A 15,787-nucleotide genomic window follows, 5' to 3' on the forward strand; every position below is an offset into this window, starting at 1 on the left:
GAGTAATATCCAACTTTAAAGGAAAGGAGGTTGACAAGACACCCACAGAATAGGTTGGGTGAGGGAATGGGATATAAAAGCAAAGGGGAGAGACTCCCAAAAGAAGTGGCCCTAAACTCAGTCAACAAGGTGCAGCTGTAAACACAGCCCCAGCTCTGGCACTTAGCAAGTCACTGGCAGTCCTGGTTGAGTGTGGGGTCACACAGTGAACAGAGGAGGCTGTGACATTCGCTACCTGAAAAGCAGATGCACTGCAAAATGCTGGTTAGCACTAGAGAAGCAGATTCAAATCAGGTGGGCCAGACAGTCCTCTTCCGATCCCTATCTTAAGCAGGATGAATGTGAAATACCACTTCTGCAGCCTGGAGAGGAGCGGAGAATGAGATAAACACGGTGTCGTTACAACATGCAGTCTTGCTGTCACTCTGAGCAACTTCATACCCTAAATAGATTGCAATTGCTCCTCAGAAGAAGTGTGGAGAGAGTGTGTGTGTTGTTTAAAATGTCTACCCTTCCAAGATTTCCTGAGGCTCTTCATACATTGATTTGCTTTCCTCTGAGCTCAGCAGAGTTAGCTCAGCACGGTGCCCATAAAGAGCACACAGGAAATACTCAGAAGGTCCCATTTGCAGGAGCAGATCTGTCTCTTCCAGACTAGGGATTTGCCTTGTGCCCACCCTGTGTGGTGCTTTCTGGTTCACATCTGGACAGGCACACCGGGATCCCAGCAACTGCGCTAATTAAATGTCAGTGGGCTCGGAGCAGCGGTGAGGCCTTCACTCTCAGATTGCCCTGGCTGGGAGGAGAGGATATCGGCCTGATGCTCATTAGGGCAGGGAAGTGCTCCAACGGAGACAGCTGCAGTGTTCAGATTCTAAGTGGAGGCTACAAAAGGGCTCACAAATAAGCTCCAAAAGGAAAACACAAAGTCGTGTCTTTGTAGTTTTAACAGAAAACCATTTCTTTGGGCAGGTTTTCCTTGAGAACGTTCCTCTCCATCAGCCTTTATTATATTGATTCTAGAGGTGGTCTGTATTTACCTTGTTTTTATGGCTGATCACTCCTACTTGTTGATTGACACGAACTGAGGGAGAAGTCTTCCAAGGTAATAATTTAAACACATATCAAGAAAATACCAATGCTTCGGGTGCAGGTGGCGACGGGCAGCCAGGCCTTTTCCTGGCTTCTCCAGGGGGCCCTGGTGGTGTTCTGTGGACCTGAGTGGTGTGCTGCTGTGCGGAATCATCATGCACACTTCCTGAAATCACTCAGAGCTCCCTTCCTCCATGAGTGCCGTGACTCCCAAACCGTTTTCTGCCGGCTCTACCCCAGACAGCCCGAGCGTGGTTCCACCCTTGGAATGCCCCTCTCTGCTCTGAGTGCTGGCTGTCTCCTGCTTCTATCCTCATTTCGTGCCTGGACAATGCAGCAGCCTGCTGTCTCTTTGTCTCCACTTAGTCCCTTTTCAATCCGCTCTCCACAGGGAAGTCAAAGTGATTATTCTAAAACGCCAGCTGATCCTGTCTACCTCCTCCCTGAGCACTGCGGGAGCTTCTGGCCAACAGCATGCCGTGGTGCGCAGGGCTCCCGAGACCCGTGCTGAGCATGCTCCTGGTGGCCATTGCTTTTTCTGTCCTTTCAGTTCATATTTTCCAAGAATGTACTTACTTTGTATCCAGTGTCTCATTTAAACATCGCGATAACTCTCTGAGGTAAATGTTAATAAAGTACTCTTAGGAGCCTCACTCTCAGAAGAAGAAAGTGGAACTTGGAGAAAATAAATGATTTGCCCGTGGTTGTTTCGTTAACAGGTAGGGTAGAAGGGATCTGTCCACAGCCAGTGACGCTAACCACAGGTTAGCACAGGTGATGTCACCTTTCTGCTCAACACCTGCTAATACTTCCAGTTCCTCAGCTGAAGCTAAATCTTGCATTGGCTTCGAAGGCCTCCCAGTATGACCTGGTCCCTCCACCTTCTCCACCCATCTCTCCAACCACTTGCCTCCTGATTTACTCTGCTCAAGCCACCCTGGTCCCGTGGCTGTACTTTGGAGGCAGGAATTCTAATCCTGCTTTGTGTCTTAAGACAACCTCCATCCCAGGGCTCACTGCTCCCTCCTCTCTTCATTCTCTACTCAGCACTTCCACGTTTGATAGACCGTGTATTGGTTTGTTTATGTCTCCCTCACCCACAGAAGCCAGCTCCACCACCGCAAGAGCTTTTGCCTGCTTTGTCCACCATCATAAATCCCTGATGCCTAGAGCCTGACTTGGCACACACCAGACAGAGGTTGATTAAATATTTTAGAAAAACATATGAGGCACATATTAATAATTGGATTTAGCTTGTGATGATTTAAGTTATAAGGAGAATTTTTCTTTTGTATCGGATTGGGAGAAGTGGACTTTTATGTGAGGTTAATATTACATGCAAAGTGCTTTGTGGATTTGACAGTGATGTTTCATTCATAGAGAATTCGTGACCTCATTATATAATATCAAAGACTCTTCTAATACAGGCAATGACTTTGTCATATGTCTATATGCTGTTCAGTACCTTTATCCTTAAATATCTTGTAAAAAGACAGCTATCTGTGTATATTTTTTCGAATGAAGGATAAGTTTTTCTAGATGAGTTTGTCTCTAAATTTTCTCTCCTCACTTCCTATCTTGTTTTTGCATGCCTTCCCTTTCTCTTATCATTGGTAGCCAGGGTCATGTAACCTCTGAATGACTAGATAATGTTGAAAGGGTATTGGATGTTACCAAATGAACTAGTAACTAGTAACAAAATACTACTAACTCTTGTTTAAAATTCTTTCCCTCTTTTCAGTTTAATTCAACTGATCTGAATCCTTACTTAGAGAGGAAATTCACCTTGCCACCTCATTTCCCCCCTTATTAGGTTTGCCTTGGAAATGCAGAAGTTCATTTGAGCAGCAGTTTTCTCACTTTTAAGAACTTTTCTGTCTGACAAAAGCTGACCTTTTTTTTAAAGCAGCTGTTGAATAGACAGTTAAACACAGAGACAGCAATGGCATGCTATTTCTCAGTCTGATGTAACTCAGAAATAGAAAGCCGGAGAAACCTGAAGTTGAAATGCTTTCAAGCAATTGAGCTTAAAGTTCCTGAAAATTGTCTTGGAGAGCTTCTTCTCACCTCCCCATATTCCACCCCCGATTTTACAGCTGGCTGATTTGTGCACTTCAGATTGGATTCCTGAGCACACTGGCAATGTAAGAACTGTTGTGGAACTCATCATTATAATTTCAAGCCTTTAATTAACCCCCTTTAAAGTGGCTTTGTCAAGACTATGAGCAATAGAGAAGCAATTGACTCACTCCTAGTAGATTAGGGTTATCACAGAGAAGAGTAGACTAGTAATACTGTGCTCTTTGCTCAGTCTCATCTGATCAGGAACTTAAGGAGCATTGGGAGCACAGATCCTGCGGTAATTTTCTTTGATATATCATTGTAGACATTATTGTTATTTCACAGCAAGGTAAATTAAACATGAAAAGGTCAAGTCACTTGAACGTGTTGCCATGAAAGGTCAGTGGCAGAGCCAGAAATAGCCCCTCGGTACAGGAAATGAGCCCATTCGCTACAGCCATGACTTTGAGAGCAGTAGTTCTCTAAGTTTCCCATTCAACCACAAGAAATATTTTAATATAGTCCAAAGCCTCAAAAAGATGGCTTTCGTCACCACCTGGTGCTTGCCTGGGAGGGTTGGGGAGGGAGGAATGAATCACTAGGAGCAGTGAAATAATCAGAATGCTTTTAGGAGGTAAGCAATGCTATCATTCCCATTTTCTTTACCCTTATAAATAAATGACTAGTGTATCCAAGAAACAGGAATTAAAACATCCTTAACAACTACATAGTAACACAATTCATGTTTTCTAAAAATCATTTCTTTTGAAAAATTAAAAATTACCATTAAAAGTTTAACGAATAAGCAAGCAAAAAAAAAAAAATTCTGTGCAATCCATCCATCTATCTAACAAATATTTATTAAGCAACCATTCTGTGCCAGACATTGTCCTAGATGCATAAGAACAAACCAAAAGTCCCTGTCCATCTGGGACTTGTGTTCTAGGTAGGGGACACACTAATCAGATGGAGACTACTTCACACTCTCATTGTCATCTGAATTATTGTGGAGAAAGGTCCTGTGTGCTGCTAGTACTTCCTGACCGTATTTGAAAACTCCCGTGAGTGTGGACATGAATGGAAGTAGTCAACACACTTATTCCTGGATGCTTAAAGAAGCAACTCAAGAAAGAGTATCCTCTCATCTCTAGAGCTATAGAAAATGCATTACATCCTGTGTGGGAATGGTGAGATTCAGAAATTTCAGACTTGCCTTTAGTTAGAACAAAAAGAAATCAGCCCTGAGAGATGTCTCTCTTTCATCAATTCTGTAAACAAAAGCAGGAACTCCAAGTGTACATCATTTGGGGGTTTTCCAGTAATCACTCACTACCTTATTTTTCTTATTGTTGTTTATCTGTAGATTGGATAACCCTACTTAATACGTAGAATTAGGTTTTCTTCTTGCTTTCTTACTCAAATATTTTACTTCTTTTAAATAAGACACTGTATGAATGATTAATTTAGGAGATTTTTATGAAATACTGCTTTCAGATAAAATGACCTACAGACATACTATTTATTTCCACATGCTTTTAATCATTCAGAAAATATCAATGTACATTGATACATTCTGATATCTTACATTGATATCAGAAGCAATGAATCATTATACTTCATTAAATTTTGCATAAAAAAATGAAAAAGTGCAATATTTTTCCTTAAAGTGGTAAAGTCTTGGTGAAATCTTCAGTAGCTTCTGAAGTGAAGTAACAGAAGTAAATGGAAGTAAAGAATAAGTTTATCTTAAATAATTGTAGAGGAAAAGTTTGTTTTTTTTTTTAATTTTTTTGAAAAGTTTATTTTTGGAAAACAATTTTTTTCATCTCATTTCATGACCATAAACTTAGGAACTATTTTTTTTTGTAGAGACAGAGTTTCACTTTATGGCCTTTGGTAGAGTGCCATGGCATCATACAGCTCACAGCAACCTCCAACTCCTGGGCTTAAGCGATTCTCCTGCCTCAGCCTCCTGAGTAGCTGGGACTACAGGCGCCCGCCACAACGCCCGGCTATTTTCTGGTTGCAGTTCAGCCGGGGCCGGGTTTGAACCCGCCACCCTCGGTATATGGGGCCGGCGCCTTACCGACTGAGCCACAGGAGCCGCCCAGGAACTATTTTTATAAACTATTACTATGTATAATTATATAAACCTTATAAACTAACTTTTTACTTTAATCAGATTAAAGTAATTTTGACCATTTTGTTAAAAATGTTTGCTTTCTGTTTTTGATAAAGAAAAGAGGCTTCTCTGGAGTCAGGGAATTCCAAGATTGGCTGACTGCCTCTGCTTGGGCCAGGAAGGATGTGGTGTAGAAGGGAAGGAAAGAGAGGCCTGTGCTAGGGAGGCCTTGCTTTATAACAACCTGCTGTCAATGAAACTAATCCTGTGCCTGGAGAGCTAAAACCCTCCCTGTCTCCTGAGAATTAACCCAGTCCCTTGTGAGTGTAATAATTTTTCTTAACAACCTAATCACCTCTCAAGGGGCCCACCTCCCAACACTGCCAAAACAGTGACCAAATTTCCAATGCGTGAGTTCTGGGGACCCACTCAGACTGTAGCAGTGTGGGAATCTTTTCAAAGAGCAAACCGAGCTCAGAAATGAGAAGCTGTGAGTGAATAAATAACCAGTTTTCAAAAAATGAAATAGAATGTAGTCTACATGTCTGCTCCCAGTCCCAAGTGTATTCAGTAAATTTATTGTTATTGAGGGTATCTGACTGTTTACATAAGCCATTTATTTAATATGTAAAGATCTTTTATTGATTTTATTTTTATCATTTAAGGTAGGCCCTAATGAATAAGAGTCTAGATCATGTGAAAAGCAAGAGTTGTTTTATCCTTTAAATCTGGCAAATTTCTTGTTATTCTGCACCTAGTTGTATCTTAGTTTCGTTACCATTGTAATGGAAATAACTGTTTTGTTAGAACCATAGTAGATTTATTTTAGATATTGGATGAAGCTTATGTTTTCTTAAACTCCTTGAGTAAAGATGCTATAGTGAGTGATACTGGCACTCCAGGGTCCCTCCTTCAATCCTGCCTGGGGAAGGAAGCGACCAGGTCCTTCATTTCTCTCTCTCTCTCTCTCTCTCTCGTGTGTGTGTCTGTGTAGAAAGCTGTCTCAAGATCTTATACCTTCCTTGGGTCTGTCGTTCCTTGGTCTGGTGGTCCACAAATCTTCTTTTCAATGTGCTCAGGAGTTCCTGAGAACCGTATCCCTCAGAATGATCACCCCTCTGCTCTCTTTCCCCTCTACGACCACATTTTCCTCCTAGCCATGCTTTCTTTGAGGCTTTCTCTGGATTCTCAAGAGCCTACTTTGAAAGTTCGAACAAATGAACATCGTTTCTTTCTTTTTCCATTCCAGTTACAATCCAGAATCTGCTCAAGACAATAGAGACAGCTGTGCTTTACTAGGGAAGAAGGGTGCCTGGAGGAAAGCAAAAAAAGGGACAAGAATGAACTTGTTCAGAAAGAGAGAGATTTGTTGCTTTTCCAAGCAATCCCTTCCATGATGCTCTTTCATGGGGAATCCGAGCTTTCCTGTCTTCCTGCAGTACACCTAGAATACTCCTCTCCCTTTTTCTCTCCCAACTTTCCCCACCTCCCTCTACTCTCTGATGTGCTCATCCCTCTTCGTGGGGAAACTACTTTCCTCCTTGAGAAACATCCTTGCTTACTGCCCTTTGCGTGTGTTGTGGACTGTCTAGCCTCAGACTTAATGCCGAATGTCACTGGAGGTTTCCTGCTGCCCAGAGTCCGCTGGCAGGCAGAGGGGAAGAGCTCCTGTCTGTAGGCGTGCCTGACACCCGTTACTGCCTAGAGTGTCTAAGTGTAAACTCCACCTGCTGCAGTGAATATTTCCTTGCTGAGACCACATGGTTCAGTCTCATGTGAGAAAGCCTTTTCTTCTTTATAAATGACTTTGACCCTACTCCTAACAATAATAATGTAGGCATCAATATTCTGGAAGAACTGTTATTTCTTCTTTGGAACCTCACAGTACTAAGACTAGCTATGGACAGATGGCACTATTCCCAAATGAATCCTCTCTGATCCCTAAATTTCTTTTCTGATAGAAGGGAAAGCATGGTTAAGAGAATCTTAGTTTATCTTGCCACAGTGAAGAGAAAAGATCCTTCCTAGGGCTGCCGTAACAAATTTCTACTTGGTAGCTCAGCCAACAGGCATTGATTGTCTGGCAGTTCTGGAGGGTGAAAGTCCTGACTAAATCAGGGGGTCACTAGGGCCATGCTCTCTGTGAAGGCTCTGGGGCAGGACCCTTCCTGGCCTCCTCCTAGATGCTGGTGTTCTCCAGCAATTCTTGGCATCTTTGGTTTACTTCACTCCAGTCTCTCCTGCGATTACGTGGCCTTCTCCTGGTGTCTGTTGGTGTCCGTATTTCCCTCTTTTTATAAGGACACTAGGCATTGGATTAGGGCCTACCCTAAACCAGTATGAACTCATTTAATTTTATTGCATCTGCAGAGACCCTAATTCTGAGAAGGACCACATTCATAGGTAGCAGGGGTTAACTTTGGAACATACAGCTTTCAGTACACATGCACTGTATCTGTTTGGTTTCGTTTGGATACAGTTCAGCCCACAACAGTGTTTTTTATCTGAACTTGTCACACAGGCACTGAGTGTGGCTGCAGATTCTGTGCCCAGCCCTGCTTCTCACATCCTGTCCTCCGTGACTTGGAACTACGTCCTCATGCCATTCTTTCTTCTTCCTTTTTTACTTCCTTTTCACTTTATTATCCATTCTTTGAAACCTTAAAACCTTTGTCAGGTGTATTTCTTACGAAATTCCTTCCCTAGTGCCACCAAATGACACGTGACTTCTTGTAATCTGCCATCTCTCCCCTCAATGTTAATTACATTTCCATCATTGTTTTAATCCTTTCAATTAGAAAGTGTCTTGCTTAAAAGAAGAAAATAAGTGTGCTTATCTCTGTAATGCATGGTAGCTAGAACTGGGCTTTGCACGTAACAGGATCACAAAATCAGAGAAAAATAGAGGTTTTTAAAACCGAGAGTTTCCATATTTTACACATCAGGGTAGGCAAAAAACCTTAGTTTCTCTCCTCTTCTGCTGATAGGAATAGTATTTTTAGTAAGAAAGCATTGTGCGATGATAAACATGATCTTTGTATGTTATTCTGACTCTAGGCTCCACCTCACTTCGGGATGTTGGGAAAGCCCACTGCTATGTTGTCATTGTACCAAATTATAAAACTAGAACTTACACACAAAAAAATCCACCAACAAAAAGTACCCAGGAATAATTACTGTGAATTATCATTCAAGTGCAATTTCTTGGGTTTTTTTTTTGTTTTTTACTTTATCCTTACTTGGATTCAAACTGAAATGAATATTAATCTGAATATTAATCTGTCCTCCTAATAAGAAAAATGTGAAGTGGTTTAATAAAGGAAGCCACTGAGAATCAAAAGCCCAAATCTGTCATCTTTATTCCCCAATCTTGGATTCAAAAACGACATGGTGTCAGCTCGGTGCCCGTAGCACAGTGAGTAGGGCGCTGGCCACACATACAGAAGATGACGGGTTCGAGCCTGGCCCAGGCCTGCTAAACAACAATGACAACTGCAATCACAACAACAAAAATAGCTGGGTGTTGTGGTGGGTGCCTGTCCTCCCAGCTCTATGGGAGGCTGAGGCAAGGGAATTGCTTAAGCTCAAGAGTTGGAGGTTGCTGTGAGCTATGACAACATGGCACTCTACCCAGGGTGACATAGTGAGACTCTGTCTCAAAAAAAAAAAAACCAACTACATGGTGTCACTCAAAGACCCTGCTGCAAGTTATATGGGTTTATGTATAATGTTTATACTTGGGGTTATGTATTTTATGAACAGATATATATATACGTGGTTTTATTCCTTTTAGTATTTACATCAATATTTAACTAAATTACAAATGTGTCATGATTGATAATGAAGTGGATGAATTTTTTTCCAACACAACATGAAAGAATCTCTAGGCCTTCTTTATAGTCTTTCCCTAGGGGGACTACACCTTTCTTCTTTTCTTTCTTTCTTTTTTTTTTTTTTTTTGAGACAGGTTCTCTTGCCCAGGCTAGAGTGCCTGGCATCAGCCTACCTCATAGCAGCAATAAACTCCTAGGCTCAAGCAGGCTTCCTGCCTCAGCCTCCCAAATAGCTGGGACTAAAGGCACCTGCCACAATACCTGTCTAATTTTTCTACTTTTAGTAGAAACAGGATCTCGTTCTTGCTCAGGCTAGTCTTGAACTTCAGAGCTCAAGGAATCTTCCTGCCTCAGACCCCTGGAGTGCTAGGGTTATGGATGTGAGACACCACCTCCAGTTTTTTCATAAGGCTAACTGTCTACCAATTCTCTACATCTCTTCCCCACTGATAATCTGTCCATGTAATATATTGTGTTTTATTGTAAAACTTTAATATGATGATGTTTTATTATAAAACTTTAATATTATGATGTTTTGCCAGTTTTCCCATTTGAAATAATGATCTGATGTAAGTGTTCTTTATTGGTAAAATGCTTTTGACATTCCATGCTAAGTGGGGAGATAGGTGCATATACTGTATGTGTGTGTATAAAACAGTTGCTACTGTTGGGTTCATAATGAGTGTTGTGGATTGCAAGTGTTTCTAGGACCCTGAGTTTCCCACCAGTGACACTACTCCCTTTTAACATTCCGTGCAGTTGCCCAGGTGCAAACTCTCATCATTACAAATGTTGATTGTTGTTCTAGATGATGTTGTATAGGGAACATCAGCTAATTTCAAGTCCTCCGTGAAACTCTCTGTCAATGGTAAAGTTGGATGTATAAGATGGTTGTCCTGGAATATCTTCATTAGCTATGTTTCAGTTTTTAATTAGGATTTAAATTAGATTTCTTACCGTGACAACTCTCCATGGATGTGCTATACTCGTCCAGAAACTTACCAAGTATTTTTACCTTGGGTTTCCAAAGCACATAATAGTTACTGGTGCTATTGCTTCTTTGTGGGTTTGTTGTTGTTTTGTTTTGTTTTTTAAGACAAAATCTCGCTCTGTCACCCCAGCTAGAGTGCAGTGGTGTCATCATGGCTCACTGCAACGTCAAACTCCTGGGCTCAAGCCATCCTCCTGCCTCAGCGTCCCTCAAGTAGTGAGACAACAGGCGCTCGCTGCTGTACTGACTTTATAAGAGATGGGGGTCTCACTGTGTTGTTCACATTGCTATTGCTTCTTTGGTTGCTGGCCTTTTGTTTTTCCTTAATGTCATGTAAAAGGGTACCTGGCAGGGAATAGTAGACAAAATGTGGCTAAACTGGCTATAACTGAGACAACGGAATGTTTTTGGTTGGCAATGCTGTTATTGTACAGAATATCTTTCATAGGATCACATACGTAGGGGAGAAAATCTTTACAAAACTATGAGCACATGTTAATTGCTCTCTGAGAGATTGTATCATGCTTTTAGTGAACTGTGAATTTGTACGAAGAAAGCTCTACATTGATACCAGTCATTTTTGTACATTTCAGAACCACTGTGATATTACTTAATGATTTTGTATTTTGCCTATATGATGGGGTTGCTATCCTTGCTTTATCCTATGGGGTTCCATTCAATATTTATAAGCACCCAGTTCCTTTCTCCAAATAGCTTACAATCTATCAGAAGATATTTGATAAACATGTACAGAAATCTGTAAATATTTATGTACATAGAAGTACATAAATAACTGTGAAACAGGAAAAATTATGAGTAGAGCATGAGTACATAAATAACTATGAAACCAGAAAGATACTAGATATTTTATTCCTGCAAACACTAGAATTTGTACCATCATCTGATTTCCTTCCAGATTTCTCTGCCCTTCCTTCTTTAGAGAAGGAAGCAGAAAGATACTTCATTGAGACTTGAGTCCTTGCCCACGTAAACACACAAATGTATGTCATTAATTAATCAATTTCTTCATTGATTCGACAAATATTTACTGAGTCTGCTTTATGTACCAAGTTCTGTTTTGGGCTCTGAGAATACAGAGATGAATAAGACCAGACCTTTTTCTTGAGGATGTCACAGCCCACTGGAGAGAAATAATAGCTACTAAGAAACAGTATGAGAGATTTCATTATATAGGTATCTGCAGGGCGCCATCGGAACACGGAACAGGGAAGAGCAAACCAGCCTGCTTGGTAAAGAAAGGCTTGTTCTCACAAAGAATATAAAAGGTTCCCAGGTAGAAAAAATGATGCAATAATCTCTTTTATTAATTTAAAAAATTATATATGCAAATTTCCAAAGAGATGTATAGATTATTTACGTAATTGTGAGTGAAAATATTGTTCTAACACTTTGAACATGCAAAGGGAAGCTTAGGTGTTTTATTTTTTTAAGTGCCTTTTAGAATGCCTCCCTTTTGCAATAAAACAAGACAAATGCACAATCATTAAGACTACAATGAGGAAAGAAGCCCTAAAATGTTTGTCCAAAGCAAGATATACTAACTGAAAATTATTCGTATAAGTTCATTCGATTAATTCACATAAAATAGCATTATTAGTGTCTTAAAATAATGACTGCAATTTGGGGCCTTGTAAAGTGACAGTAAAGTCAAAGTATTTTCATGGGAGACCAGTTTGAAGGTCATTGCAGTATTCTAGGTGAGAGAAGATAGTGTCTGGACCCAGGGTAGAGGACGAGATGTGATAGCATGTGACAGACACATGGGCATACCCAGGACCTGATTATCACTGATCACTGCACCTGCACTCCCTCAGTTATTAATAGTTCCATTTCAAGTATCTCAGTCTGACTAGCACTTCCTGCTAGCACCCTAGCTCCAACATATTTTATTCTAAAATCACTATAATTCATTTATTTACCACCTTTTCATTATCCCTTGTGGCCTCACTTCCTTCTTCGTCCAGCCCAGGTTGATTCCATGGTCCCATTTAAATTTTTGCATCAACCCTTAATCTCCTTGTGCCTCTTTTTTGTGTGTTGTTGACCTCACCCAACAAAACAGCAAATCTCATTAATTACTACTCTCTGCCTCCTCCACACCGGCACACAGATGAGCTTGCTGGCCTCGCTTTGCCCGTGACATGCAGGCTTCCAGGCAATCCTACTGTAGCTGCCACGTCTGTTCACTTTCCCTGGCTGACTGTTTCATAGCTTCTCTTTATCGAATATACAGCACCTCCTCTCTGATCCAGCTTCCTGGTTCACTGAAAAAAGAAAAGTAACAAGAAGAGAACTCGCTTGTGTTCCCAGTATGACAACTACCCAAACTCGTGGATCTGTGCCTATATTCTGTGCTGTCAACCAACAGTGACTTTGTTTCTAAGACATACCCTTCTACTGATGTCCTAGATCATTCCATTTTAATCTAGTAAAGATGTTGCTCTAGCTGGCAGATGTTCCCTTTCTCTCAAAATCAAACAAACATGGTTTGTATTTCCCGTAGTTTAGAAAATCTCTCTTATACCCTACGCTTTTGTCTAGATAGCATTCTATTTCTTGGTTTCTCCTTATAGGAATGGTCCTTAAAGGTTACCAATACTGGCCAAGTGCTGTGGCTCAGGCCTGTTAATCCTGGCACTCTGGAGGCTGAGGCTGGTGGGTCCCTTGAGCTCAGGAGTTGGAGACCAGCCTGAGTGAGAGCCCGTCTCTTCTAAAAATAGAAAAATTAACTGGGCACTGTGGCAAGGTACCTGTAGTCCCAGGTACTTGGGAGGCTGAGACAGGAGGATCGCTTGAGCCCAAGAGTTTGAGGTTGCTATGGGCTGTGATGACGACTTGACATACTAGCCTGGGTTACAGTCTCTCTTTCTCTCTCTCAAATAAAAAAAAAAAAGGTTGCCTATACTCAGTGTTGTTATTTCTACCTCTCCTCCCATTCTTGTTTAAACTCACTACAATCAAGCTTTGCTGTCTATCGTTTCCTAAGAATACCACTGCTGCTGACAAGCTCACCAGTGATTCCCAAGTTGCCGAACCAATGATATGTGCTGCTCTTCATTTGGTTTGATTTACTCAGCAGCATCTGATGCAGGTGATCACTCTGCATCTTGAACATCTTTCTTCACTTGGCCATTATGACACCTGATTGCACTGATTTTGTTCCTGCCCTGCTTAACCAATTTCCTCAGTCTTTTTTGCATATATCTTTCATCTTTCTAACCTCTGTTAGAGTTCTGTGGGACGATTTTTTTCTGTCTACACTCTCTTTTAGGAGACCTGATTTTAAATAGCAGCCATGTACAGATAACCCTCAAATGAACAGCTCCAGCCCCAACCTCCAGTGCTCAATTCCTGACAAACATGCCCCACAACCTACATCCTTTAGATGATTTCTTGAAGCTTCATGTGTTTGAAACAAAAACTCTGATTTTTACACCCCTAAACATGCTTCCATTTGCATTTTCCCCCAGTAAATGGCATTTCCAAACTTCTTGTTCCATGGGTCAAATTTTGGAGTCATTGTTAATTCTTCTCTTTCTCTCATGCCCCAGATCCAATCTGGAAACAAGTCATGCCGGTTTTAGCTTCAAGAATTGTCTACTTGCCATTTCTTAAAACATGGCTAATATGCCTGATTGTTATAATAATTTTATGTTTTGAAACTTGGTTAGATTTTTAGAAACACCTACAAGTCACAACAAGTTTCATGACTATGGTTTGTAATTAAAATCTGTATAATTTGGTGGGGTGCAGTAGCTCACACCTGTAATCCTAGCACTTTGGGAGCTGAAGGAAGGAGAGTTCCTTGGGCTTAGGAGTTTGAGGATGCATTGGGCTATGGTTAATGCCACTGCATTCTAGCCTAGGTGACAGAGTGAGACCCTATCTCAAAAACAAAAACAAACAAAAAAATCTGTATAATTCACATTTAGTCAAAAATAAAATGGAAATTTAAGAAATGGTTTTCTTGAGTGATTTATAAATGATATTGAAAGCCAATTCTAAAATAATAGTTTCAAAAGTGATTTGCTTTAGAGCAGCATCAATGAAATGAATATTTGACTGACCAAATTATCACTTACAAGGATAATGTTAATTTGGTTTTATAGGTTCTGGATTATTATTTAGAATTTATCTCTATTCTTTATAATCAGAATTTGTATTAAAATCTCATGAATAAAAGGAAGATATTTATTGCCCTGTAATGTTGATAAAATACTTGCTCTGGAGCCATACTGCCTGAGTTTAATTCTGGGTCTACTATTTTCTAACTGTGTTATCACAAATAAATTCCTAATACTCCCCAGGCCTCAGTTTCCTCATCTGTCAGATGGGGATAAAAATAGTGCCTACCCCAGGATTTCTTGGTAGGATCAAATAAGATCATATACTTGAAGTGCATAGGATAGTGCCTGGCGTGAAGTCAAAAGTGGGCTCTGTGCTGGGAGTAAGAGAATTAAATGGCAGAGTCTTGGTCACTAGAACCCTCAGGGAACTCAAAACATTAATATAATATTCAAAAGGTTAAAGGCATTGTGGAGTTTTAGGAATTGTTCATCACAACCATAAAAGCGACATCTGAAGGCAATGTGTATTAATTATCTATAAAGTGAGAGGATTAGCCAACAAATTCCGTGGACATTCAAATGAGAAGAATCCCTTCTCCCACCAGCAGTTTAAAATAATTTATGGTGAAATTTTTGTTCTTTAAATGCCCAATTTCAAATCCAATAAAATTGAAATCTTTACTCATAAAGCACCAATTTTGACATAACCAAGGTGCAGAAACATAGGACTTCCATACAAGCTACTAGCGTAGAGCTTTGATTAGATGTCATAAGAGAAACTCTTCTGAAATACAGACACCTATTTATGTGCAGATAGGAAGCTACTATTTATATTGTTTTCACTACCTGCTGCCCACTGATTTATTGCCCTGTTGATCAAGTTGTTTTATATGTGCGTATAGTTTAAATTTATAATAGGGAATATCAATTACATACCACTGTATTTCTTCTTCCTCATACAGTCATACATTATGGAAGATATAAATTTAATCAACAGATATTAATAGCTGGTCCTTGTGATTTCACTATTTATGCCTTTCAGATACAGACATGCTTTCCTGAAATATAACTGATTGCCATTAAACCCAGGGCTGTAAAACGATGCACACAAGTGGACAAAGTAATTTCAAAGTTTGACCATAAGAAAGAAGAAGAAAAGACCTAAAACCTTTTCCCTTTTCCTTCTCTCTAGTTGGCCCGCCACAACAAACTTTTGCAACAAATGCTCAAACCAGGATCAGATCCAGATGAAGGCGATGAAGCTTTAACATATTACGCCAACCACACTGCACAGATTGAGGTAACCATCTATTATTTCTTGAAAGGGACCAACTGTGAAAAGATACGTTTACTTTCTACTTTAGAACATTTTTCATAATTTTTTTTTAGAACAATGAAACACAATGGAGTGATTTAAACCAAAAAATATATGCTAAAAGATGAGTGAGCAGTTATCTACAAGAAATTGAGATGCACATTTTTCAAAGTTGCCTTTAAAAAAAAACACTCTATGTACATTTTTTGTGATCAATAGAGTCATTTTTTGCTTTTTTTCTTTTGGCCCTGGAAGCAATCACTGCAGAACAGTGGTGTTTTATGG

At 40.2% G+C, this 15,787-nt stretch overlaps 1 protein-coding gene across 2 annotated transcripts in view; it reads left to right on the forward strand.

Annotated features, from left to right (window-relative positions):
* ITPR2 (inositol 1,4,5-trisphosphate receptor type 2) overlaps nucleotides 1-15,787 on the forward strand; it is a 537,798-nt gene that overhangs the window by 406,938 nt on the left and 115,073 nt on the right. For both annotated transcript variants that reach the window (XM_053554147.1, XM_053554146.1), the window contains exon 46: nucleotides 15,380-15,487. In XM_053554147.1, the coding sequence (XP_053410122.1) occupies nucleotides 15,380-15,487 (108 nt within the window). The remainder of the gene's footprint in view (nucleotides 1-15,379; nucleotides 15,488-15,787) is intronic.

Source organism: Nycticebus coucang, chromosome 12 (genome assembly GCF_027406575.1).
Source record: "Nycticebus coucang isolate mNycCou1 chromosome 12, mNycCou1.pri, whole genome shotgun sequence".
NCBI classification, from domain to species: domain Eukaryota; kingdom Metazoa; phylum Chordata; class Mammalia; order Primates; family Lorisidae; genus Nycticebus; species Nycticebus coucang.